At 37.9% G+C, this 27,115-nt stretch overlaps 2 protein-coding genes across 12 annotated transcripts in view; one reads left to right on the top strand and one right to left on the bottom strand.

Moving 5' to 3' along the window:
• The window catches only part of piezo2b (piezo-type mechanosensitive ion channel component 2b), a gene marked incomplete at its 3' end in the record, with an annotated part of 92,996 nt that extends 78,106 nt beyond the window's left edge, over positions 1 to 14,890 (top strand). For 9 of the 11 annotated variants that reach the window (XM_080861970.1, XM_080861972.1, XM_080861969.1 and 6 more), the window contains 14 exons: positions 161 to 337; positions 3,741 to 4,068; positions 4,327 to 4,459; positions 5,431 to 5,578; positions 5,699 to 5,910; positions 6,104 to 6,262; positions 7,646 to 7,793; positions 8,334 to 8,522; positions 8,831 to 8,923; positions 9,430 to 9,599; positions 10,831 to 10,959; positions 11,680 to 11,759; positions 12,090 to 12,291; positions 13,283 to 14,890. In XM_080861970.1, coding sequence (XP_080718096.1) covers positions 161 to 337; positions 3,741 to 4,068; positions 4,327 to 4,459; positions 5,431 to 5,578; positions 5,699 to 5,910; positions 6,104 to 6,262; positions 7,646 to 7,793; positions 8,334 to 8,522; positions 8,831 to 8,923; positions 9,430 to 9,599; positions 10,831 to 10,959; positions 11,680 to 11,759; positions 12,090 to 12,291; positions 13,283 to 13,535 — 2,421 coding nt within the window. The remainder of the gene's footprint in view (positions 1 to 160; positions 338 to 3,740; positions 4,069 to 4,326; positions 4,460 to 5,430; positions 5,579 to 5,698; positions 5,911 to 6,103; positions 6,263 to 7,645; positions 7,794 to 8,333; positions 8,523 to 8,830; positions 8,924 to 9,429; positions 9,600 to 10,830; positions 10,960 to 11,679; positions 11,760 to 12,089; positions 12,292 to 13,282) is intronic. The other 2 variants (XM_080861966.1, XM_080861967.1) reach the window with 1 other exon arrangement.
• Positions 14,891 to 17,997: 3,107 nt separating this feature from the next.
• Positions 17,998 to 24,879, bottom strand: napgb (N-ethylmaleimide-sensitive factor attachment protein, gamma b). Its single transcript, XM_080861789.1, has 12 exons — positions 24,720 to 24,879; positions 24,478 to 24,545; positions 24,286 to 24,370; positions 23,465 to 23,482; positions 23,349 to 23,379; positions 23,134 to 23,243; positions 21,943 to 22,009; positions 21,786 to 21,856; positions 21,497 to 21,575; positions 21,098 to 21,177; positions 20,731 to 20,860; positions 17,998 to 19,086 (listed from the first exon to the last, which is right to left on the bottom strand). Exons 1-12 carry the CDS (start codon positions 24,773 to 24,775, stop codon positions 18,943 to 18,945), a joined length of 939 nt encoding a protein of 312 aa, XP_080717915.1. The 5' UTR covers positions 24,776 to 24,879; the 3' UTR covers positions 17,998 to 18,942.
• Between the last annotated feature and the right edge of the window lie 2,236 nt (positions 24,880 to 27,115).

Raw genomic sequence — 27,115 nt, 5'->3', positions numbered from 1 at the left:
AGATTGTTGGTTTTGTCCACAGTGAATACTACAAAGTTAAGATGAAAAAAAGGCAACAGGGAACATAACAGCATTTAGTCTAGCAGATGATCATCAGGTTCCAGAGTAAAAGTCGGACTTGGTGTGTATTTCAAATTGATTGATGATGTTTTCCTTCCAGGTCACCATCGTCATCAAATACTTCTTCCAGTTTGGCTTCTTCCCGTTCCACTCGAGTGTAGACAAGAACAAACCTCTTCACCCTCCCAACATCATTGGTGTGGAGAAGAAAGATGGTTACGTCCACTACGACCTGGTCCAGTTACTGGCTCTCTTCTTTCACAGGTCCATCCTGAAGGTGTGGGCAAACACAGAAATATATAGACGTCTCCCTCACATGAAAACAAAGACCATAAAAAACTATCGCCGCATACTGTTTTTAGAGTTGATTCTCCTGAAGTACACTCGTTATATGTGTCTTGTTATTCATGACATCACTGACTTGATATTTCATCATGAATTAATTTTCAGAGAGACAGAAAATATATTTCAAATATCTGCAGACAAAATAAAATTCCTTTGCACATTTTATGGACTGATTTATGCATCTGAGAAGGCCAGTATTAATAAGTACCAGCTTTTGGCAGCACAGGCTGGCTGATACACAAAACTGAATGAAAAGCCAGTATTTGAGCAATTTAGATGTCCCTGCTGGATTGTTCTGCACAGTTTATTATCAACAAATGAAACAAAAGCAGTTTAAGACTGCATATCTCCAAAGCTGTAAACATGAAATGAGATATCCTTCTGGATACACAATGACACTTGGAGCTAGCTAGTCTGTGATATTTTCTTAAAAATGAAGATAGTGTCTTTTAGAATCAGACTTAGATTTATTGACCAAGTATGTGTGCACTGACAAGGAATTGGGCTCGAGATCATTCTTTGCTCTCAGTGTAGAGAAAAGAGTAAACGACAGACTATACTATCAACATGACACAGACATACATAGCATATTATGGTGCAATGGTACACATGATGGACTAAAATTATCGAATAAATAAGGGATGGATGACTAGTTACTGTATATACTATAGGTGAGGACACTATAAATTTACAGTACAGAGCAAAACAGTACAGCAGCAGGTATGATAGTATAATGTTTAAGTACAGAGAGTGCTGAGTATTCATGAGAGTGACGCCCTATGGAAAGAAACTGTGCAGATGTCTGCTTTTTTTGGCATATTGGCACATTTTGTAATGGTTTAAATTGATTTGGATTTGTGAAAATATGTCCAATGTTGCCTCCTAATTCTAGTCTAAGGATCTTTGCCAAAAATTCCAAACCCCACCTCTTGTATCATTTTCTCCCAAATCCATCCAGAACAAACTAATCCCTTCTGTTAGTGAGGGGGGAAAGCAAAATATGAAGAGTCAATGTTAGGCCTCTTCTGAGAGAGTTTTTCTCCCATGTGGTTTGATTTTTCTTTTCCACTTATTCCCTATAGTTTACTTTAAAATGTTTACTGTATTAAAGGAAAAAAATTAAATTTCTTAGTATTTCTGTGTGAAACAAGGACTGTATTACACCCTGATATCCAAAAATGTTGTGATTCTGTGTAAAATGTAAAGGATTTGCAAATCTCATAAGCCCATATATTCGCATCAGGTCATAGAAAACACATCAGATGTTTAAACTGAGACATTTTACTATTTCATGAAGAATGGCAGTGTTGGTCAAGTTACTTGAAAAAAGTAATCAGTAACTAATTACTGAAAAAAGTAATCCCGTTACTTTACTGATTACTTATTTTCAAGAGCAATTAATTACTTATTTACTTGGTTACTTAGTTACTTTTTAAAAACACGATTTACAACCTGAATAGGTGATAAAGTGATAGATCTTTCAGCCCAATTCTACTTTTTCTGCATAATCCATCATACACAATGTAATCAAATGAAAAAGTCTCTTTTTAAAACTTGTTTTATTAGTTTTAATCTTTTAACTTTATGCATGAAGCAAAAATCTAATTATATGCAACATTCTCTGACTGGAAGAAATTTGTTTAATATTTAAACCTATTTTCTGCACATTCCAGCACATAAAATATTTTTTTGTGTTTACACTCACTCTTTCAAATAGATGCAAGTAAAACACAGCAGAAAATAAATAAAGTCAAAGACTCAGCGGTCCTGTTCCTGTATTTTCACCTGTAAAGCAGGAGTAGGGTAGGCGGAGGTTTGCCCTGGTGCAGGTGTGCCGCAGCGGTCAGTGGAAGAATCCGCGAGTTTCTCTGTGAATTTCTCATTACGTCGTTGCGCACTCGGGTGCTTGCTTGGAAGTTTAGGGGTTTTTTTCACTGTAAAAAGACGTTTTCTTCCCACGCACAGCGGAAACTAATGTTTTTGTCACTTTTTATGGAATCAAACCCAAAGTAAGGTCAGTACTTCCACGCTTTAAACGCTGCATGCTCATGCTCTTTCCGTACTCGATATATGATCCACTGTTGATCTGCACACAGCTGTTGTCACGAACGTCGCACTCGCTTACGTCACTGTCATGAGACAGTCTCGCAAAAAAATCACGGTTTTAGTAACGCAGTAACGCAGCGTTCCTACGGGAAAGTAACGGTAATCTAATTACCGTTTTTGCAATAGTAATCCCTTACTTTACTTGTTACTTGAAAAAAGTAATCGGATTACAGTAACACGTTACTTGTAACTATGTTTACCACTGTGTAGGAGCCCCTCTTCTTTTAACAACAGTCTGTAAACATGTAGCAACTAATGAAACCAGTTGTTGGACTTTTGAGAGAGGAATGTTGTCCATTCTTGTCTGATATAAGATTTAAGAACAAGGCAACAAAGGATTTTTTAAATTGATACCACATGTGTATCTACTAGGCTGAGGCTGAGGGGTTACGCTAGTTGCTGCCAATATTTTTATGTCATATAATGACTAAAATGCGGGTTGTCATTGCTTTCTGATATTTTCCTTTTTTTTTTTTACAGAAGACCAGCTTTTTTATGAAGCCTTGCATTTGATTTTTTGGTCACTTATACTTAGTTTACAGATTATACTGCATAGAATCAACCCATATAACTATAACAACAACAACAACAATAATAATAATAATAATAATAATAATAATAATAATAATAATAATAATAATAATAATAATAATAATAATAGCAAAACTGCTCAATTAAATATTACAAAAAAGAGCCAAATAAAAGTTCCATTATGCTCGATGCGTCACTTTCGTTGTGGGTGTCACGTAGCGATTTTAACGTTGTATTGTCAGCTGGTCGTGCACCTCTCAATATTTGAAAGGCCGATTACTGTGATCACTCTCATCTTCTATTTCTAATGAGTCCTGTTATAAAACCTAATGATCAGTCACATTTACTCCCTAAACCGTTATGGGAAAACATGTTATTTTCAGTGTAGCAGAGATAATATAAACTTAGGTTTTTTTTTATTTTACCTGTAGAAATTGTAAAAGGAACCAAAGAAGATGTATTTATGTTGTTGGGAATTTGAAGTATTTGAAGTAACGCTGAGATAAAAATTAAAGATTTGTTACCACGATGAGGGTTTGTGGCTTCATTGGTTACATGTATCAGGGATTTTAGTGATATTTTTATGTTTTTCTTTTCTTTTTGGAGGGTAGGACAGCTTTATGACTGGGGAAAAAAACCTGTTCACTTTCATCTTATTTGGATATGGAAATAACAGTCCTTCCACCTTTCATTACCAGTGCCATGGTCTATGGGATGAGGATGACCCCAAGGTAAAGAAAGAGGCACCTTGTCAGTCTGAAGAAGTCAGAAGTCAGTCTGAGTCTGAAGACGAGAGAAAAGACGAGGAGAGTGAGAAGGAGTCGGAACCGGGCTCGTCACTAAACAGTGAAAGGAGAGGCTCCAATCAGACCCTGAGGTCCATAAACTTCGGGACCTCCATAGATTCAGGACACGTTCAGGTGCCCTACTCGCAGCAGCAGCAGACCTACCAGCGGCGCAAGAGCTCCAGTGGAGGCTCACACATTTCTCATCCATCTCTTCACTCTTCTGCAAGATCTAAGAGAGGTGAAGGCTTTTTTTCCCTTTTGGCTATTTCCTGCTACTAAATTGTTGTTGGATGGTGGATTTAAGAAATCCCCTGCTGCAGTATTTCTGTAAAACAAACACCTGGAAGAAATATGATATTTTGTGGTAACCGTAAACTTTGTTCTTTACAGTAAAAATAACGATAAATAGAAAGTCTTGCATTGGTATTGCGTTTGTCAGTAACTCAGAGCTTTGACACGGGTCATTTAAAACTGAAAATGTAAATTGTTTCCACAGGAAGTACAGCTTCTCGCAACAGCAGCCGCAAGAGCAGCAGCGAGGCCAGCGTCCATCAGAAGACCCGCAAACAGATGATCATAGAGAAACTGAGGGAGCAGCTCTTCAAAGCAAAAGCTTTCATCATAAAGCGGTAGCACAAAACATAGCTGCTTTGTAAAAGTTGAAGTGGCTGTGTTTCTTTTTTCTCTCTCTTTAATTCCACCCACAGCTTCTTACTGACTATAAAGTGTGTTTGTAATGTTTTGAGAGCATTGCTGAGAAGTGTGCTCAGCAAGTATTCTTGATGAATGATGTAAGATGCACTGTGGAAAACCACCGTGGTGATACAGCAGCTTAAACCTTTCAAAGGTCTAAATTTGGATCTTTAATTACAGCATTCCCGTTAGACCGTTCACTGTCATTTTTGTAAGTGCTGCAACAGACACTCCAAACATGTTATTGTTCTAAATTTAATTGCAATGCAATGAGCGGTTTCCCAGATATAATGTGTAAGACAGTAACCGAAACCCAATGTTTTGCTCAAAATAAGTTCAGCTCTTCATATGAAATAAGTGCTGTTATATAGACTTGTTTGAAGTGATTTTGTTTGAACGCACAGAAAAAAACCTATAAGCGGTTTTTAAATGTAAAGCAGATTTACTATCTTTATTTCCAACTACATATTTTTATTCTTGGACTTAGAGTAGCTTTGTATGATTAATGGTTAAAAACAATCCCATTTTATCTTATCCTTTTGTAAGACCCCCAGTTCATCATTAAACTAAGTTAAACTGCACAGGACACTTTAAGCTCTTGTTCTTCTGATTGGCTTCCCTCAACAAACTGAGGGTTTGATTAGCAGGCAGATGCTCACACAGGAGGCTGTAGATGCAATATCAGATTCTCACTGACATCATTAAAACCCAACAACTGAAAAATTCCTCCATCCTAGTGTTTAGAGTAGTCTGAAGGCTGATTATTCTCTTCTGCGCAGACCTCAGTATGTGAAACTTTGTAAAAGATTCCTTACAAAATGACACAGTCTCAGAAAGGTCACAAACACAAAAAGCTTCAGGCGTCTGTTTGATCGCTTTCTAATAACACTGATTCTGCTCCCTGTAGGGTTTTGGGTATCTATCTTCCCATGAGGCAGTTTTTCTATAACTTGATTCATCCAGAGTACAGCGCAGTCACCGACGTCTATGTGCTGATGTTCCTCGCTGACACGGTTGACTTCATCATCATTGTGTTTGGATTCTGGGCATTTGGTGTAAGTTTTGAATTTATCTGCAGAAGAAAATGACAGTGTTCACCTCAAGTGACAACAACAATTAGAATTTTGTTACGTGACTTAATAAAACTGACTTTTATGTTTACCTTTTCCTTGTAGAAACACTCAGCGGCGGACATCACATCATCGCTGTCAGAGGATCAGGTCCCGGGAGCTTTTCTCGTCATGGTGTTGATCCAGTTTGGCACCATGGTGGTGGACCGGGCCCTCTACCTCCGAAAGTCTGTTATGGGCAAGGTTATCTTCCAGGTCATTCTGGTCTTTGGCATCCACTTCTGGATGTTCTTCATCCTGCCAAAGGTCACAGACAAGTAAGCGCTTCATCTTAGCTCACGTGAGAGCTGAGATGAATCATCCTAATTAATTTAAATGATAAAATACATCTGACAGCATGGCGTCCAATATATTTGTGCATTTTTTTTTTTATTTTGCTCTTCAAAGTTAGAAAACCAGCTGCATTCTTTTTTCAGTTCAACAGCTGTCTTTGTTTTCTTCCTTTCATAGACGTTTCAGTGAGAACACAGTCGCTCAGATGTGGTATTTTGTCAAGTGCATCTACTTCGGGCTGTCAGCCTATCAGATCCGCTGTGGTTATCCCACCCGTGTTCTGGGAAACTTCCTCACAAAGAGCTACAATTATGTCAACCTCTTCCTGTTCCAGGGGTGAGTTATGCAGAGAGAGTTTCATTTCTTCCAGCTGGACAAACATGTCCAAGGCCCTGCTAGCTGCTGCTGCTGGTGCTGGTGAAGCAGAATTGCAAGGAGAATTGTATAGAAACATAAGCATTGGTTTTCGCTCTAGTTATGTTATATTTGATCAGTTTAGCATTTAGAATTTAATTCATTAATGCAGCTGAAACGGTAAGCACTAACATTAAATTTATAATAGATTCATAACAGATCTCTAAAATATGCTGTTTGGATACTTCGATTTATGAGCTTATTACTATATGCATTATTATTACTTATTTGACTGCACAGCTAGATCCAAAGATGTATTAGCTTGTGTTTTAGACTGACCTATTGCTAGCTGGTACTTTCAGCTGCTTCTGTATTTCATCGTCTCTCACCCTTCTGCTTTTTCTTTATTTATCTGATCAACGTGTCTAACATTACATGGTTCACACTGCCTGCCTTGCTGACAGAAACAGAGAGAGGGAGAGAGTTTGCATGTGGAGCCTGCGTGCATGGAAGCTGCAGAGAGAAAGAGAGAGAGCTTGCATATGAGAAAGTTGTGCCTGATGTGTAGATTTTGCACAGCTCTGTTTGCTGATTGAGTTCACCGTTTACCAGCAACAAGAAAATCACCATCAGGCCACTGGGAAGGCCTCCAGATCATGTGTGAACTAAAAAATATGAAAGTCAAGCTATGCATAAAAGGGTGTGAAATTAATAAACACAATACTTTTTCTACCTAATCTATATCCACTTTTCCGCACATCTATAATTGATAACAAAAAATTCATTATTTTTTGGCTAAACTGAATGAAAGAGGAATCTTTGGTGTTATTTCTTCATCATAAAAAAGCCACAAAAATGGGTTTTATTCACTTAATAGCAATTTAATATGTGTTTTAAAATACATGGCGGGTTACCAGCAAAGAGAAGGGATGTCTCGAAGGAGAGGATGAGCCCAGCAGTGTGAAAACAAATACAGTGCACTGCTGTTTCTTGTATGGTCATGCCGACTTTAATACAAAGGACTGAAACCACACAAAACTATGACTACTATTTAAAATAAAAAATGTATTTAAAATTACAAAAAAATATTTCTAAATCTTTGCATATTGTTTAAAAGTAAGTTATTTAGTGAATTGAAGCAACAGTTGTTGTAATTTGATGCTATATAAATAAAATTGAATTAAATTAAATTGAGTAGTTCCAAAATACTCTACATGTGAAGGCTATGCGCTATGGTATAAAATCAGGAAGCTAAATAAGTTTGGCATGTATGCTGTAGACTAAAGGAGTATCTTGTTATATAGGCAATAATATCATGAGCTTTCACATTATGCCAGATTAATAAAGAAGATATGTGGTTTTCAGTTTCCGTCTAGTACCTTTCCTGACGGAGCTCCGAGCCGTGATGGACTGGGTTTGGACCGACACTTCGCTGTCTCTGTCCAGCTGGATCTGTGTGGAGGACATCTACGCTCACATCTTTATCCTGAAATGCTGGAGAGAGTCAGAGAAGGTGTTTATCATCGTGGCACTAGTGTAGTGTAAAAAAATCTGTTTCAGGGCCAGTGTCTGTCATGTTGGAATTTAAATTGAAATTGACTTTTGTGATTTATGGAGGTAAATCTTATATATATATATATATATATATATATATATATATATATATATATATATATATATATATATATATATATATATATATATATATATATATATATATATATATATAGTGAAAAATTTGTGCAGAGAGAAAGAGAGAGAGAGCTTGCATATGAGAAAGTTGTGCCTGATGTGTAGATTTTGCACAGCTCTCTGCATTTGTAATAACAAAAGTGAAAATATCTTTATTCACTGCTCTCTCGTAGTTGTTACCCAGTCAGTCTGAAATATATCCCTCCATGAAACTTTTTGCACATTTTTACTTTTACAAATTTGTCAAAAAAAATTGCGTTGACTTTGTTGTTAAAGCAAAGGATCAGGGGGAATTCTGTGTTACGTTCTCCATCTAATACCAGTAACTTATTTCAGTGTCCTCTCTGTCATCCTTCTGCAGAGGTATCCCCAGCCACGAGGCCAGAAGAAGAAGAAAGTGGTGAAGTATGGGATGGGAGGAATGATTGTGGTGCTGCTGATCTGTATAGTATGGTTTCCGCTGCTCTTCATGTCCCTCGTGAAATCTGTAGCTGGAGTCGTCAACACTCCGCTGGATGTCTCGTTTGAAATCACACTGGCAGGCTTTCAGGTGTGGACACAATTTCTTATATAAAATCATTGGCACCTCTTTTCACAGGTCCTTTGTCAAATGTCTAGAGGTAACATTTATGGTTATGTGGTACCTGTGGACTGAGGGAGATATTTTAGTGTATTTAGGGTGGAGGATTTAATGTAGTGTGTTTGTATGTGTGTGTATCAGGCATAGTTTCACAACAGTTACTGCACATTAATCTGTATGAATAAATTAAGTTCACCAGAAACAAGTGCTTGGTTTAAAATCATTAGAGGTGTATTCACCTTTAACTAGACTTTTTTCAAAACGTTGTCTTTCCACAGCCCATCTTCACCATGAGCGCGCAGCAAAAGCAACTGCGGAATGTGACGGAAAAGGAATTTCGCAACTTTGTAGAATATTATAAGAAGAAAGATGTAAGTATACGAAATCAAATACAAATAGAAGATCATAATTTACAAACCATAATGTGTTTTCAATTTGAGAAATAAATACTTTTTTATCTCTGATGTAAAGTAGTTCCCATATAATGCGAGTAGTTCTTTCTCTACTAAAGTACCATAGACAGTAAAAAGGATCGACGTAACAACGATGATGTCATCAACTGGTTTTGGAAGCTTATTTTATGTATTGACTGAGAAGGTCAAGGCTAGCAAATTTGGTTAGCAAGATCCATCCATACCCTTAAATCAGGGGATAAATTTTTCCTGAAGGAAACAAAAAGATATGTACTAATATTCAGTGGAAGATTATAGTTAGATAGTTGAATTATAGTTGAATCTGAAACAGTTTTAACAATCAACAGTCCATTTGTGTATGTGTGCATGTTGACCTTAATTTAAACTTGCTTAGCTGACAGATTATTGGTTTAGTGCGACTGAATTATATTTATTCCAATTGTTTGATTTTGTGTTTGGATTAGGACGCCATGCAGTGGCTGGAGAGCTACATTTATAAGGACCTGATCATTGCTCAATTGAAAGGCAGCTCCAACTCTCTGTGGACCATCAGTCCGCCCAGCAGAGCTAGCTTGATAGAGATGTTGAACGCTACTGATGATTTCTCCATCACTGTGTCCTGGTCTGTGCAAAGGTACGCAGGGACAAATGTGTTTCCAGATAGCTAAAACTTTATAATAACTGTTAGTAAAGGGTTAATTAATAAGTAATAAAATTTAAGTTATTTATTTTATCATCATGAAACAAAAAAGATAATTATTAAAGAGCATCGACATCACATTACAAGTAGTGTATGACCAAAGACGTAAGATCAATGACATTCTGGCAAAAGTGCAATAATCACCTCAACTGGCGCCTATCAATGTGGAAGAGTAGCTGCTCTACTCGGAGTCCCTTCCAAAATACTACAGTCCTCACCCCATCTCTAAGGGAAAGGCCAGCCTTCAGAGCACATGTTCCCCTATAGAACTGCCGGGCTTTTACCTGACACCTTTCACCTCAGAGGAGCAACCTTGTGTCCAGTCTATGCTCTGTCTGTTTATATGGACAGAACCCAGGGTGACCAGCTTTTTGTGTGCTGGGCTAAAGCACAAACTGTGCCTCTCCCACTGGATAGTAGGAGCAATTGCCGTGGCCTATACTAACAGGGGTCTTCAGCCTCCTGCTGGCCTGGGGCACGTTAGGGGTCCCCACTACAACCTCATGGGCTCTTTTTAAATCAATTTCCATCCAGGAGGTGTGTTCAGCTGGATGCTGGCCCTCACCTCACACATCTGCACATCTGTTTTACAAGCTAGATGTGACAGCACTTAACCTGGTGCATTCAGCCCTCAGTGTAGGTTCTTCCCAGGTGGGAGCGTCTCCTCTGTGAAATGTTATTGGGGGACAGTTGTCTTCTTAACAGGCATGTCTCGGAATCAGGGAGTCAGTATTTCTCCCACAGTGAGAGATGAAATAAATGCTGTGAAAGAGAACATAAGGTTATGCTCATGCTACTCAAGAGAACCGGGGACCACCCTCCTTGCTATGGAAGTGAGGAAGAAGTGGACTTGTTTTGAATAACATATGACAATGTCAGCCTATTATATAGGGAGGGCCAAGCCACTCCTGACACTGGAGTCACTCAGCCATACATACACATTCATCATACCTTGTTGTCAAAGTTTTTGACCCATAGACATCAGCAAGGGCTAGTTAAATTGTCCCTCATTCACAAGACTTCTCCTCAGTCTACCAGCTTTGTTGCAAATCTGCTTTTTCATAATAACCCCAATTGCCTTGCTTCGCATCGAACAACATTTTAATTTTAAATGTAAAGATACAAATTCCTTAAGCATAATTTAAGTATGTTTTTTCTCCTTTAGAAACGCCAGCCTGGGAGCCAAGGCAGAAACAGCATCTGGAAAAAAAACAAGGTTGCTTACAACCGAAGACAAAAACATAAGACAGGACCTTATAGATCTGTTAAAAGATGAACGTAACATAACAGAAGTGTGAGTATAGTATCAGCCACACATTTTCTCTTTACTCTTTGCCAGTTTGTGTTCTCTAGTAACCAGGAGCTGCTAAATGTTCCCCCTCAGCTAAATAATTTTCCCTCTTATTTTCGAAAGTGCCAATTAAAATTTTATGGCTGTACATAAATTAAGTATGGAGAGTATTAGTAAAGCAAGTCCACAGTGACATGTGAAGACAGGTGTCACTTATATGCATTTATTTAACATAATGACTGGAAACAGGGGCAAAACTAACCTAGCAAACAATAAAACCTAACAGCACTTAGTGGTAGCATATTTTTCAACTGACTGGTGTGTTTTGGAGCGAGACAAGGTCTTTTTAAATATAACATAATCTGTATATAAAAGATGGACGAAGCCATGCTGACATCATCCGTTGGTTGTGAAGCATCAATGGATGTTTGTTTTTGTCAGAAAATGTATTAAAATGTGCAAAAAGACAACTTCTTTAATCGATAAACAGTTTGGTGTGATTTGGTTATAAGTGACGAATTCTGGGAAAAATATGTGAATATGTGATGTTTGCTTTGTTAGACTGAAGTGGATTTACAAATCTGTTAAAAAGTAAACATTTTTACAATTAGTAAGGCACGCCTCTATAACATACAAAACCATAATATAATATAATCATTAGAATTGTTATAATATTTATAAAATATTAACTTGCAAGCACTTACAGCTTTTCTTTTCCTGCAGGACACTAACAAATGTTTTCCCTCGCTATGTTCGAGCACCCAGCGATGTGGAGTCCAAACCCGTTGAAAGCCTTTACAGAGGTGACCGAGTATTTGTCACTGTGTACAGAGTGTTAGAGTGATGTGAATTTTTCATCCTTGTTATTTGATTTGGTAACAGTAAAGAAAAAAAATAGTAAAGATGCTCCATCTCAATAGGAGATGTAGTAGATTAGAATTTCTGACTATTAAATATCAAAACATATTCATGCTTTTCAAAAAGTACATAAGCCATTTTATTTAATGGGTGAGTAAATTTCTTTAACATCAATTTATATACTTACTTTTGATGGACAAAGCTTTTGTATATTTTTTTCCAAAATAAATCTGATTTAAATTTTCTGACAAAACTTCTTTATTTCTTTATCGTAGAAACGGACGGTCGCCCAGAATATTATGACATTAAGGTGAAATTGAAGAGAGCTAATGACAGCAATGATAAAGAATGGTGGATCGTCCATCAGACAGAGCCTAGCAAGACCAATCTAACCAATCTAAAGTCTGCAGGCCTGGAACTGTTCGTATTCAGCGACCAAGTCAGCCCGCCCAGTTTGGGCTTTCTAGCTGGATATGGGTACGTGGTTTGTGATATTCTGTTGTGTATTTCAGTGAAATGTTTGTGTTTATATGTAAAAAATTATATTATGAAAGTTACTGAAAATTGTACAGCCAGTGGGTTAATAGCAGTTATAGCAGAAATAAAGAATAATGAGAGGAGTCACAAGATAAGTAAGGATAGGAACTGATGCTTACTGATTGAAACTAATCTGACTGATTAATTTCATTTCATATCAGACTATTTTAATGTATTTAAAACCAGTTTGAATGTTTAGTTAAAGACACTGACACAGAATAGGCAGACTGTGTTGGTGGACTATATTTGCTTCACTGAGCTTTTGTTACCAAATTGTCACATTTCCCTTTTTTCATGCGAGACACACCCTTATCAGCAATAAATGAAATATTACATGTTTTACATTCATTTCTACTATGCGAGATTTGTGAATGTTACTTTGACATGTATAAAATACCTAATGTTGTTCATAACTGGAGGCGGTCTCTTATTCGAAAGTGAAAAACATTTTTTAAAGATATCTAACAAAAAGGTAACTAGAATTGTTCTTGGTTCGTTTGATTTCTCATCCAAGAACCTTCTTGAGTGAAGTTGAAGCAGTGCATCATGGGAAGCCCCCAGCAGCCTAGGCTTATTGCAGCATAACTAAGGGAGGATTCGCCTGAGTTCTTTTTTATGTGTATATGATACAAAATCAAAATGTAAAGACAAATGACCAAAAATGGGGTTACGGCTGGATGCTGATGAGACAGCGTGGGATCGATTCATATACTTTTTCTTCACAAAAATTAACCGAATCCTTTGGCAGTTGGGATACAGAACAATCAAATTATTTTCTTAGAATATCATAGAGAAGTACAGCGTTCACAGCTTTTGTCAAATATCATATGTTTTACCTTTTTGATACATTATATTTGGATTTCTAGTCAGGGAAATAAGAATTTAAAAGAATCCAAAATCTGAATGTTTTCTTCTTCTCCTTCCTGTTTAGTATCATGGGCCTGTACGCCTCTGTGGTTTTGGTCATCGGCAAGTTTGTGCGCGAGTTCTTCAGTGGCATTTCCCACACCATCATGTTCGAGGAGCTGCCCAACGTGGACCGCATCCTCAAGCTGTGCACCGATATCTTCCTGGTGCGAGAGACGGGGGAGCTGGACCTGGAGGAGGACATGTACTCTAAACTCATCTTCCTTTACCGCTCGCCAGAGACTATGATCAAGTGGACTCGGGAGAAAACTCAGTGAGGGAAACTTTAATGAATTAAGTTGAATCAGATCTTTTCAGAGACACTGGATAGTCGCTCTGTTGGTGTGAGCAGCTATTTTAGCCTCCAAAGCAAATGAAGGCCAACTTTATCCTCGTCAGCTGAGCTCGGGCGGCAGTGATACAGTGTTAGCTCCAAAGGGAAACACCTTTTTATTTGGACTTATAAACTGGGGTATTTTTTACTCATTAATGACAACCTTGACTGTCACAATTAATAAATTTGAGCACAGATTTCCAGGTGCTGTATTTATCTTGCAAAGGTTTTGCCTCCAGTGGATAAAATAAGCAGGCGGTTTTCAGTTCGAGGTGTTTAGGCGCAATTTTCCTGAAATTAAAAGACAAAAAGTCCCTAATTTCTCTTCACATCTGTCCCTAATATTTTCAAAATCGCATGGTAGGTGGAGAGAAACAGTAACTGGCTGCAGCATTACTCTTTAAGGGCTTCCCACTGACAAATAAGTGGACAACAACGACCACACAAGCACAATCACATATTTTACCAACTGGAACGTTTGGATTTTGAGACTGTGCAATGCTGAGCTGCCGTTCCTATAAGATTTTTAAGAATGTGGAGCAAGGGAAATTTGACTTTCAGACATCACGATTACTTTTTTTTTGTTTTTTTAAAGAAATGTCAGAGGCCACTCTGGAAACAAAATGCAAAACAAAAGATTACCAGACAATCTTTACTTGCCTTATTTTGTTTGTATGAGAAGAACTGAAACTCTTACGAACTACATACCTTTCTCAGGAAGAGCTGTTTTCACAGATAATCATTGTATGTTACGGTAATATGTAGGCTTTTGTGGATCTTAAAAAACATGATATTGTAGAAAAGACGAGAACTATTTAAATGGCATGAAATAAAATGTGGAAACTGTTCGGAGTTTTACTGCACAGTGACACAGTTAAAAGCTGTATTAAAGAAGGACTTTTTTCCTGCAGAGATTGACATTTTTTTGTCATTCATCAACATTTTGAATCATCTGCAAGCCGGTTTGAGTCGAGAGCAGCAGAGGTCTGGTTTTCTACATCAGGGTAATGTGCTTCGGGCGGTAGACTCTTTGACTTGTGGACCTCGCTGGCACCCACAGCTGTGCATCCAGTCATCAAAGAAGAAACACACAAAGGGCTGAGACTTGGAGCCCTTTGGTCCAAACTATGCATTAGAGGACATTTAGCATGAGTGAAAACCTTAATTATTGCCATGACTAATTTGCAATACTTGTACATAGGGGTTACATTAAAGGGAAAGGTCGCAGGGGAATGAAATGTGAAAATTGAACTTGTATGTTAAGGCAATGTCCAAAAATCTTCAAATAAAACATGTGGAAAGGTGTGGCGTTTTTTGCACTCGGCTGTTGTGTGTGTGTGAAGATGGTCTGTAAGTCTGGGGGTCACATTAGTGGGTTTTAACAGGATTGTGATGGAAAAGAGCTGCAACATGCGTGGCTTGGACCCCCCCCCCCCTTAAATTGTAGCTTCTCTTGCTTAATTTCATTTTAGCATATCAGTTTCTCTCTTTTGATTTGTGATAATTTATTTTTTTATTGTGTGTCATGACAATTCTCCAAAGTTACAGTCCTGTAGTTCATGGTAAAAATGGTTAGTGGAAGATAAAAGAAAAGAGATAATAATGGGACAGATGACTAAATAATAGGATATTTTATGAAACGTGTGTTAGAGGTAAGTATACAGTGCACTCACGATGTTTGAAACAAAGACAATTTTTTGTAGTGTAATTTTGCAACTGGAGGCCGCAGTTAAGGTGTAGCAAAGCAACTCCAGGGTGGAGACTTCTGGCAGATATCGGCTGTAAAGAGTTTGTTTTCAAACATTAAAAAATACTCTTTAAATTTATGTTAGTTTGTCCCATTATTTTAATGGGAAAAAGTGTGTAAAAATGACTGCAATTCTTAAACAGCTCGTGCAAAATTGTTGTATAATCCCTTGAATTAGAGCTGGAAGTCTCCACTTTAATCATATTGATTGATTTACAATTAACTGTAATGGTGGGCAAAGGCAAAACTGCAAAAGGGCACTGTACATGTGTTCTGTATCTATGCACACTGTCCTGCAGAGTTACAGTGAGAAGATATGGAGATACAGAGAAGAGTTAGTCCTTCTCCTGATTTCCTTTTTGTGTGTGTATGTGTTTATCGCAGTTAAATTTTTCAGATCATCAAACAAATGTAAATATTAGAGAAAGACAACACAAGTCTTGCCTACTGCACCCCCAGTTAGAGATACACCAGAGTTCATTTCTGCTCTAACCACACCCAGGCCTGATTACTGCCACACCTGTGCTCAATCAAAAAATCAAATGGAGCAGACTCAAAAGCCAGAAATCATGCTGCATTCCAAAGAAAACTCAGGAACTGAGAATGAGAAACAACATAATTAAGATCTTTCAGTCGTAAAATGTTATAAAGCCATTTCTAAAGCTGTGGGACTCTAGTGAACCTCAGTGAGCGCCATTATCCACAAATGGCAAAAAATCTGAACAGTGGTGATGCTTCGCGGGAGTGGCCGGCCGACCAAAGTTAACCCAATAGTATAGCGAAGACTCATCCAAGAGTTCACAAAAGACCCCAGAACAACATCCAAAGAACTGCAGGCCTCACTAGCCTCAGTTAAGGTCAGAGTTTATGACTCCACCATAAGAAAGACACTGGATGAAAATGACCTGCATGGCAGAGCTCCAAGACAAAACCCCCCACTGCTGAGCAAAAGGAACATAAACCTCGTCTCAGTTTTCCCAGAAAACATCTCGATGATCCGCAAGACTGAAGGGATCTTCCGAAGCTGAACTCTTTTGAAGATTTGAGTCCCGTTACGTCTGGCGTAAAACTAACACAGCATTCAAAAAAGAAACATCATGCCAACAGTAAAATACGGTGGAGGTAGCGTGATGGTGTGGGGCTGTTTTGATGTCTCAGGACCTGGAAGACTTGCTGTGGTAAATGGAACCATGAATTCTGCTGTCTACTAAAACATCCTGAAGGAGAATGTCCAGCCATCTGTCCATGACCTCAATCTGGAGTGCATTTAAGTTCTTCCGACATCCACTCTCAGTAAACACAACTTGTTGCTGAATCCAAGAATGCTAGCTACAGCTCTGTGAAGAAACCTATATATAAACAAGATTGAGAAACACTGCTTACTTCTCAGGGTCATGAATGTTGCAATGATGTCGTCTGACCACACACGGCATACAGCAGGCACAGGGGGAGAGGAGCCATCCAGCTTGTTATCAGCAGACAGTTGCTAGGGAAACGGCATTCATGATTTGGGGTACATTAGTGTACACTATGAGTAATTAGAACATCTGTTAATGATATAAACAGGTTATGGAGTAACATATACTGCCTTTCAGGAAAACGTTTCTCACTAAACAAGACAATGCCAAACTACATTCTGCACGTTCTACATTAGGACAACAGTAGAGCTCCATAGTAAGAGTCTGGATGCTAAACCCCTCAGACTTGTCACTCATTGAAAGCAGTTGGCATATTGTGGAATGAAAACAAGAACTAAACACAGATGAAATCTGATATCAAGAATGCAAAAAATATTTTATACTGAAACCATGGGGAACAGTTCCTGAAAAGTTAACGCGATTCTTTTGTTGAACCTCTTGAATTAAAGCTGAAAGTTCATATTTCAGTTGCATATTGATTGTTTATGCTTGTATGCACATTCTATGCATGTGGTGCTGTGCAGAGAAAAACAGAAGTTTGATGAGGAGAAAAACAAAATCTAGCTAATAGAAAATGTGTCATGCGTAAGTGGTTTGAGTGTGGAAATATTAGGTTTGCATTTGTGGGAAGATTCCTTGAGTCTCTTATCTTTTTAAATTTGAAGTTTTGCTTCATCATGTTTTAACACCTGTAGAATCCATAATTTGGGGGAAGGAGGGTGAATGCGATTGAAAATATAAAGACCTAGAAACTAAAAAGGACTAAGCCCTAGAAAAAAAGATTTGTCAGCGGTATTTAATTATTAAATTGGGAATCTGTATATCAGCTCAAAACTAAGTCATATCGTGATGAAAGTTCAATTTAATTAAGAATATTTTTCAAGTCCGATGCACAAGACTCTGTTCTAATAACCCACACATGAAACAACTTCTTATTTTTGTCTGCTAATTTGTTTTCCACTCAAGTCCAGCTTTGATCCACCTAATGCACAGATGCACTGGAGTCATTCAGTATGAGAGGCATCACAAAAAGAGCATGAATGGGTATACATTAAATATCGCTTAACAGAGAGAAAGCATTAGCCTCATCAAAGATAAATAGGTCTTAGGAAGCTACACAGTCATTACATGTCTGTGAGCCATTTTGGTGCAGACATCTGCAGCCGCTGTTAGACTCGCTGATATGGAAAATCTGTTTGCTAACTCATTTAAGAAAATGTACAGAGACCATAAAATGCCACACAACGGAAATGTTTATTGATGCATGTGCAAAGTTTGAAGATATGACTTTGAGGAATATACAATAAGTCAGCAACAACACAGATTTAAAAATGTAAACAATCCCTTTAGTAGTGATATTGTTTTATATTATTGGCATTTAGGTGATATTGTACTTATTGTGGGCTTTTCACATTTACAGCCCTGAAATCTTCACTGAATGGTCCCCTTTTTATTAGTATACTATCTTTAATTTTAGAGGAAATTAAGAAATAAAGACACAGCCATGACTATTTTATTATAAGGTAACACAGAGCTGGAGGTAGACAGGAAAACAGTCTACAGCTGGCTACAAGCTGCATTATGTCTTATTTTTAAAATACTCACAAAAAAGTAGAGAGAGCTGATGCTGAAGATGACAGCGTGACCCATTCTTAAGCTTTAATATCGACAGATTTATCATAGATTTTATTTTATTTAATCGTTCCGTTATTGCAAACATGCATTATAACAATCTGATTGCATATTGCTCCAGTAACATTTTCAGGCTATAGTCATGAATACTGAATAAATTAACTCTGTACAAATAAACACCTATACACTGATCAAGTCTTTGTGTGATTTGAATATACCTATAGTAATTTTACACTCTACCCGCAAACAATAACAGCAAAATTTACAGCTTCACAAGAGACGAGAAATAATAGAACATGTACATACAACAGGCTGAGGATCCACCTCGAGAGATTACACAAAATAAAAGGCTGTTCAAACTCAGGTTGACGCCAACACCTACTGAACTGTTTGGGGTTTTAAAATTTGTTTTTTTCTTATTCTTTTTTTTTTTTGCACATTTAAGATCAGAAAGCCACCCATCAGGATATCAGAGCTCAGAGGTTGTTTAACTCATACAGAGAGGGTGTACTGGTGGCAGCAGATGGTAGAGTCGGTGCTCTGGAGGCTGAAGGCTAACACAGCCCGCCTTCATAGTCATCCTCCTCTTCCTCTGGAGCTGGTGCCCCACTAGCACCACCCTGTGGAGCAGCAGCAGTCTTCTTCTTCTTTCCTCCTCCTCCTCCAGGTACCCTCAGGGAAATAGCCAGTTTGGCATACTGTGAGGGGGAGGGGGAGTGTCATTAGCCGTCAGATTTAAAGCCCCTCAATATTTATGCTTTAATCAACTATTTTAAAACGAATAACAAAACCCATAAACACATTTCCTCCTTTGGCAGTGTTGAAATATGGCATCGTTTAAATCAAAATCTAATGACAGCTGTTAATCTAATCCATCCACAACAAATCAACACAGTCCTAATGAAGTTGTCAGTATATAACATCTAAGTCCACACAGGATTTATTTTCATCTTTCATCTTAGGTGATTTTAACATCACCTAAGACAGATAATAATGTCAATCCCACCTGGACCATGACAGCTGTTCCTGCTGCATCTTTAATCTTCTAAAATACAGAAGTTTAATTAGAAATATTTCAGACCTGTTCAGATTTGAGTAGAAAGGTTCATTAAAAGTAAGAGATGGATGGTTAGAATGTAGAAACAGACTACATTTCAAACAGATAGCTAACAATCAAAAAAGGTGAATAACCGAATACTTTAAACAACTAAACTAAAGCCTAACATACTACAAAGACAGCTAAAATGTCTGCCTTACAGAATGAGTGGAAATATATCTTGAAACACTGAGTAGCTGTTGGAGTATGAAGGAGCAACCAAAAGTATTGGACTAAAGGTAACAGCAGTGAGCTAGAAGTTGGTTTGAAGTTGTTAATTAAAGCTGATAAAGTATTAAGTGTGTTAAATGAAGCATTAATATAATCAACTCCTCCAAGGAGGTGAGAGCATTTATACTTGTGTGCTGCTTGGCTCCCCTATTCTGCAATTTCACCACCAAAACACCACCTGGTGGCGGGGTTTCTCTCTTCTTGCTGATTCAAACAATGGCAGCTGAAGTAGCTTGAATCATTCAAACTGAGTGGTTCAATCACAGCTGCTGCAGTCTGCGTTGATCCAGTGTGTAGTTACAGTACATTTCAAGGGAGGTGCACTTCCAGTCATGGCATAGGTTTTCAGAAAGATTTGGGGGTAACCCTGTATCTACAGAGTAGATGAGACACAGTAGTAATAGCCCTGGATCTGGTAGAAGGAATTATTTGAAGCACCCGTCACAGTAGCACATAGGTCAAAATTTGACATTTTGTGTCATCTTTTCAAAAAAACATGTTAAATTGAAATAAGAAAAACTGGACACCATCTTGATGTTCTCAAAGAAACTTTCTCCAACTCATCTGGAACCAGGGCACCAACTCATGTGTGGTGTGGGGGAAATTTTCAGCCTTAAGACAGGTATTAAGCCTCGGATTGCTTTACAGATGGTTAAAACACTGTGTGGAACAGTGATAGCTGAGGACATTCATTATTTTCCACCTTACTCTGTAAAGGCTATTAATTATATATCTAAGGTAACAGAGAAAAACCTGCAATCATGAATACAATGGCTAAAATTCATTTTTATTGTTTGGATTATCTTGACGTTATTTTGGCATTCAGCAAAAAAAAAAAAAAAAAAAAAAAAAAAAAATTAAATAAAATATATAGACAGACAGGCGGACGGACGGACGAATGATAAGCCTAATGTTCTGGAAACTTAGCTAACACGTCAGACGTCGCTGCATTATCACAACGGGGCCAGAAGTCTACCATAATCACAAACCACAACAATGAAACCTTAGTACTCACATCATTGTCCATGTACTTCAGCAGAGGTGAGTTACACACGCGATAGACCTGGTCCTCATCCTGCTCATCATAGCCCTGAAGTAACGTCTCCATGGCAACACAATCTTCGCTTCCACTATAGCCAGGCAGGCTGGAGGAGATCAAGCAGTACATCATGTAACCATTTTTAAAGTAAGTGGCAGCAGCGTTACACCATGAATGTGACATCAAGGGTCAAACAAAGTAAGAAGCGAGCCGGTTCTTTCTCTGGTCTTTGATGTTTTGATGAGGATGCGGAATATTTTCCTGTCAGGCTGGCTCGAGGAGACTTTAGTCTCTTCTAACTTCATAATACAGATGGCAATGAAGTGTAGGTGAATTGGCTTACCTGTAACTTTCTCTGACACATTTATCAGCTGCTACGTAGTCGCCTCTGTGAAGATGAACCAGTACTTGAGCAGTTGTTTTCTAAGGAAGAAAAAAAAAAACATGATTTAAATGATATGAAAAAATTAAAAAAGGAAATCTCTTATATGATCGTTTCAGGTGCACAGTGCTGGCTATGAGCATGGCTGTCCCACCCGCCTGCTCTTCAAACCACTGCTTTATGAGGAGCAGACAATGAAAAGAAAGTTGTCTTAAAAACGTGATTGACTTAAAGGCAGAGAAGATAAACCAGATTAAGAGAAACACCACAACATTGCCTACAATGGAAACCTGATTGTTGCACTGCTGATAAACTGTGCAAAAAAGATGTACATGATATAAAAACAAACAGCTGAGCCACCTTGAAGCACATCGGGAAGTTCTCGATCTCTTTGTACATATTCTTTTCTTTCTGCAGGGCGACTGCCGCTTCGTCCAGCCTGGTTAGAAAGGCCAGAAAAAGGCTGATGAGGAGCAGGTTTACAAACACATCACTGACATGAAATATATCAAACAGGCAAGAAGAGAAATCAAAGGAAATTCATTTACCAAGCCCAGCCTTCAAGGTTACCATATCTGATCCTTGGTAATATATATGTGTAAAACCAAAGATGAGTGTTAACATCCCATCCACCATTATTTCCCTTTACCTTTTTAACCTGACCAGAAGTCTGGAGGCTTTTCCCAGCAGTTCTACTGCCTGACGTAGGCGATCCTCATTCTACAAAACACAAAAAAAAGGATAAAACAGCTGACTGAACCCCCCCCAAAAAAGCTAAATTATTAAATCTTTGTTGATATCCATACCTCAAATACACCTGCTGCCTTCTGATACAAGTCCACAGCTTTCTCCAGGTTTATAGGCTCTATCAGTCTGAGGAGGAAAAATGTGTTTTAGGAAACACTCTTTTTCAGTCGGAGTATTTTTTGTTAGAATTGAAAGTCAGTTTCTGAGAATAAAAAGTTAACGTAAGTATAATAAACAGCACGTAAATATGCATAATGGCAGTAACAATGCAAGCATTAATTCTCATCACAATAAAGCGATCAGACTTGTGCCATAACCAGCAGCTGGCAGCTTATAATGTTAATAGTTAAAATGATCTTCAGCCTATCTAACATTGCTCCATTGTGAGGTGACAAAATGGATCGAATAAAAAAAAAAATTAAAATTCTGCATATTAGCTATACCAGTGATTCCCAAAATGTGGGTCGTAGCTCCCAGGTGGGCTGCAAAGGAGCTGCAGGTGGGCCATGAAGTGATTTACAAGAAATCGGTTTTATATTATTTACTTTAAAACTGCCATTAGATATTTAGAAATCATTTTTAAAAAGATATAGAATGAATAAATCAATGTTGTGAAATTTCAAAATTAGATGATTAATTTTCTGATCTATTTTGATCCTGAAAAATCAATAGTAGAAAAAACTAACATGAAGATGGTGCCAGAAATAAAGCTGCTAATGCAGAAGCTCAAATTAATAATTTAAAACACACACACAAAAAAACCCTTTAAATTCTTGTGTTAGCCTTGTGTGATGTGATAGTGTGTTTAAAGGTTTGGGAGATCCATAGAAAATGTTCATATTTTAAAATGGTAAGGCTCTGTCTTAAGTCTGGGGACGGCTGCACTACAGAATTAGAATTAAGAGTTTCCTTAAATTTCTGCAGCACTTTATCACAGTCAAAATTTAGCTTTTAGTTAGCTGTGGGCATAAATATAATGCTACAATTATCCTGTTCTTAATTATATTCTCATTGCATCTTTTTAATTACTAAAGAACCCAACAAACCTATTCATCCAATAGCTAAAACACTTGTACTTTGGCAGTGAATGTATGGTGCATATAAATTAAGATGAACTTTCTCATTAATCAGTTATCAGGCAGACTTCTGAAAGGTGTTTATCAAATACATTCATATCGCCATTCCAATGAAAAAAATATGCTTAACTGGTCAGCACTGATCAGCAGAGTAAATTAAGGTATTATTTTTACTTTCCAGCCCGGTCCAGAGCCATGGCAGCAGTGTCCGGTGTCCCGTTCTCCATGTACATCATGCAGGCTTTCTCTATGTACTGGATGGCCTCTGGCATTTTCTTTTGTTCCTGATGCAGTGCAAACACAGCAGAGTTACAATTGTGCTACTGAATCATTATCTCCATCTGTTTTATTATGACTTCACTGTGTGGTTTTAGAGTGGTTACACTCACCTTCATCATCATACCAGCCTGTTCAATAGCCCTGAGGAAATAAGAGTTTGAATCAAACAGGTGTTTCCAAGTTTGCAGCTGCTTCAATATTACAGGTTATTAAGCATTATACTTACTTTGCAGCATGAAAAAGCCTGAAGGACAAGCTAAGGAAATAGCCAAACAAGAGTGAAACTGTGTCATGCTAACAAATATATGGCAAAAATCAACAAGTTGCTAGAAATCTTCCTCAGAGGTTTGGGTCCTTGAAGACACAGCAGGATTACAGTTGTTACAAATTTCTGGGCAGCACCTTACAAATGCAATTCTACTGTTCAAACTTTGTCCCAGAGGTGCTCTGTTGGATTAAGACCTCCTTCGATTTTTGACACAAGGCAAAATGAATCCATGCCAACGTATAAAGTGCTCATGAAATGAAAACCCATCAGAATCAGGGGTGTAACAATTCTTCGAAGCCAGATTTGTTTTACCAGGGTTTGATGGCAGGGTTTTAGCTCAAATCTTAGTTTTCCTTGAGAGGTTGAATAACAAAATACATATGGGAAAATAATCAGTTTGCCACAAATCTTGTCACTTAATTATTTCATTATAAACTGATGACATTTCAATATTTCTACGCAATATCTCCACGTGGGTCTCACAGTATGGAATGACAGAATTATAATATATTGTGTATATTTTTGCCAGAGTTTTGCTGGTCTTGGTTTTAGAGTTGTTACACCCCTAGTGAGAATAACTATGGTACGCTGTTAAATCTGCGATAAGCAGGCACCCTGAACCCAGCTAAAACAGGACCCAGGGTGCAGGGTTAAAAACGGTTACACCCTACACTGCCTGCACGCTTTGTGTTTCTGTTGTCTGAGCCGCTAACAAAGTGGCTAGCGATTGCACAGAATATATGCAGACTTGTGCCTTTCCTTTGATCAGGAAAGGATACGTTTTGTTTTCTGTGTGGTACTCAGCTTCCTTCAGATAAGCATCCTTTGCTTGTTCATACTGCTTGGCATTCTTGAAGCACACAGCTAGAAACAAAGCACAGAGGTTAGCTCACTGTGAAATTATATATTTGTAATATAATGATAAGAAAAAACACTCCAGTTTTAAGCAATAGTGTCGTTTCGTGTTTTACCTGCTTTGGCGTATTCTGATGCAGCACTGTCAAAGTCAGGCTTCCACTTTGTCAGACTCGTTTTTAAGCTGTAAACACACCACGAGGAACAAATAATACAATTATAATTCGATGGATAAATAACCATAAAGTCACTTTATGTCGCATAACCTTTCAACAGAAAATACACAGTGGCCTTACAGCTAGCTAACGTGAGTAGTAAAACTACAGAGCAGGAAATAATCGTTTTTGTCCTGGCTCACCATTTCTCCGCTTTGGCTATGTGCTCGTGCGCTTCGTTTATCTTCTGAGCAGCCATTATGTTGATCGATCAACTCGGTTATGAGGAATATGTTATTGATAAACGACTATGGATGTCGCTTCGTCGATGTTTGGATTACCAGGAACTCCTCCTCGGCCGCAACGTCACTAACTGTCGCAGGTTACGGATGCCGCATTGGACCAAAAAACAGCAACAACAGGGAATGCGAAAATCTGGCTCTAGTACTGTAATGCAGCTAGAAAATTTGCTTTTTGTTTTTTTTTTAATGAAAAACTATACAATCAGATCCACAATAGCACATTTTTGGGGGGCAATATCCCCTCTGTTCACCACCACAGTGGATTTTTAAATGTAATTTCCACGCCCTCGCTTTAAAACCAAGTCATTTATAAGTATTAAAACAACAATAGCCTTTGCTCAAAGTCTGGATTATGAATTTGGAAGCAATTACAAGAAAGTCTGGTGACGTGGGAGCCTACAGTGTGGTTTCAAATTCCAGGAGTTTCACAAAGCTTCAGTCCAATGTTTGCTGATAATATGTTTTGTAAATATAAAGAAAAATAGAGTGCTAAATTAATGCAGGATTAAAAGGGCCTTAACTTAACCCTCCATGACTAACAGGTCTAACAGAACACCATGACACTACCAGTGTTTGGTAAGGTTGCAGGCACAACAAAAGAACCATCCACAGATAATTCTTTAACTTTCCATCAGGGAGCGAATAGGCACTGTTAAGTCAGGGCATTGGCCCATTGATTATCTTCAGTTCGCAGTGTATTTATTTAAGTCTCTTGTTTTCATTCAGAAATTTCCAATCACATACTGGTTCTGTACTTTTTTTTTTGTTATTTTTTCGTAGCTGAGGACAAGTGAAGGCGCAGGAGGCTATAGCAACTTGACATAGTGGGCCTCTTTAACATTTTCCAGATGTGTGCGGAGTGAATGTATGGAACCCATACATGTTAATACCATTGGCAAAGCACCAGATAGTCAGTCTGCCATGCTTATGAGAACTACGTCAAACTTTATAGGACAGTGCTCCTTTGTTCTCTTTGTCAAACTGCACTTTCCCTTGTGGTCTTTACATTTTTTTCCTTGCCAAACATTAAATGAAACATACTTGAACAGAATTCCTGAGAGTTTTATATCACTCTGAGAAAACAGAACATCTTGCATTGATTCTCCACACTTACATTGGATATTCACAGTCCTGTTTGTTGGACTGCAACCTCAGGTCAAATAAAACTTGTACATATCACAAATTTACCTAAAGGGGCTTTAAAAGGGATCAAGAATCTCAGTTGTGATACAAAAAGAAAACGTTTTTTTTCATGGTGAAAAGAAAGTATATCCGCCCCCTTTTCTAAGGTTTTACATCTCAGGATATTGCAAAAAAGCAATTAGTCATTTGTAGGTCTTAAATTTAAATGAATACAGCTTGATTCCATGTTTTGGCACTGATCACCACCTGCACTCATGTATATATCTTTCTACGTAGCACTTTTAATTCTTATTCTCATGTATATATCTCATGTATATCTCATGCATATATCTTTCTACGTAGCACTTTTAATTCTTATTCTTACTTTTATTTTTTCATGTCTATTTAAGCGCAATTTATGACAGCATGTTTGCACTGAAGCACCGCAGCAATTTCCTAATGTTGTAAACCTGCTCAACATTTGGCAATAAAACCCATTCTGATTCTGATTCTGATTCTGATTGAATTGAACAACAAAACATGATGTATTACATTGTGCCATTATTTAAGTAAATGTAGAAACTGTGTGTGAAAAACTGAATGCACCCCATGATTCAGTAGCACCTTTTATAGGGATAGTTTGAAGCAATAATAAAGGTTTGCGGGGCATCATTTTATTCACAGCTCTCTTAAGGTCTCATTGGAAAACTGTGATCAGATTGAATTCCAGACTTTGACTGTGACATTGCAACACCTTTATTATTTTCTTTTGTCAGCCATTGTGTTATATGTTGGGCTCACTCTCCAGTTGTATGACCAATTTCAGTCAGACAGATGGCTTCACAATTGACTTCAGAAAACTTTGGTATACAGAGTTCATGATCAACTCAATGACTGCAAGGAGTCCAGATCCTGTGGTTATGAAACAAGCCCAATCTGCAGCCGTGCTAACATTTGGTGTGAGGTGTTTGTGCTGATATGCTGTGTTTGGTTCTGCCAGACATGCCACAAGACGTCTGGTGGTTTATTCTGAGGCAGTTTTCCAAACCAATGCCGTGCTGTCTTCCTTTTAGAGAAAAGATGCTTTTTCCTGGCAAACTTTCCAAACAAGCCATACTGGTTCACTCTGTTTCTAATTGTACTGTCATGAACTTTTAACATTTAACATGCTTACT

Source organism: Rhamphochromis sp. 'chilingali' (assembly GCF_963969265.1).
Source record: "Rhamphochromis sp. 'chilingali' genome assembly, chromosome: 16".
NCBI lineage: Eukaryota > Metazoa > Chordata > Actinopteri > Cichliformes > Cichlidae > Rhamphochromis > Rhamphochromis sp. 'chilingali'.
The sequence above is the reverse complement of the archived record's forward strand: the minus strand, read 5'-3'. Positions and strand labels throughout refer to the sequence as shown.

What these genes read in the sequence shown, in the direction of transcription:
- napgb (XM_080861789.1), bottom strand. Translation starts at nt 24,775, where the DNA reads ATGGCTGCTCAGAAGATAAACGAAGCGCACGAGCACATAGCCAAAGCG. An exon ending in ATCAGAATACGCCAAAGCAG is followed by an intron (nt 24,371 to 24,477) that starts GTAAAACACGAA and finishes CTTTGTTTCTAG; the next exon opens with CTGTGTGCTTCAAGAATGCC. An exon ending in ACTTCCCGATGTGCTTCAAG is followed by an intron (nt 21,178 to 21,496) that starts GTGGCTCAGCTG and finishes TTTCTTCCTTAG; the next exon opens with AAAACAACTGCTCAAGTACT.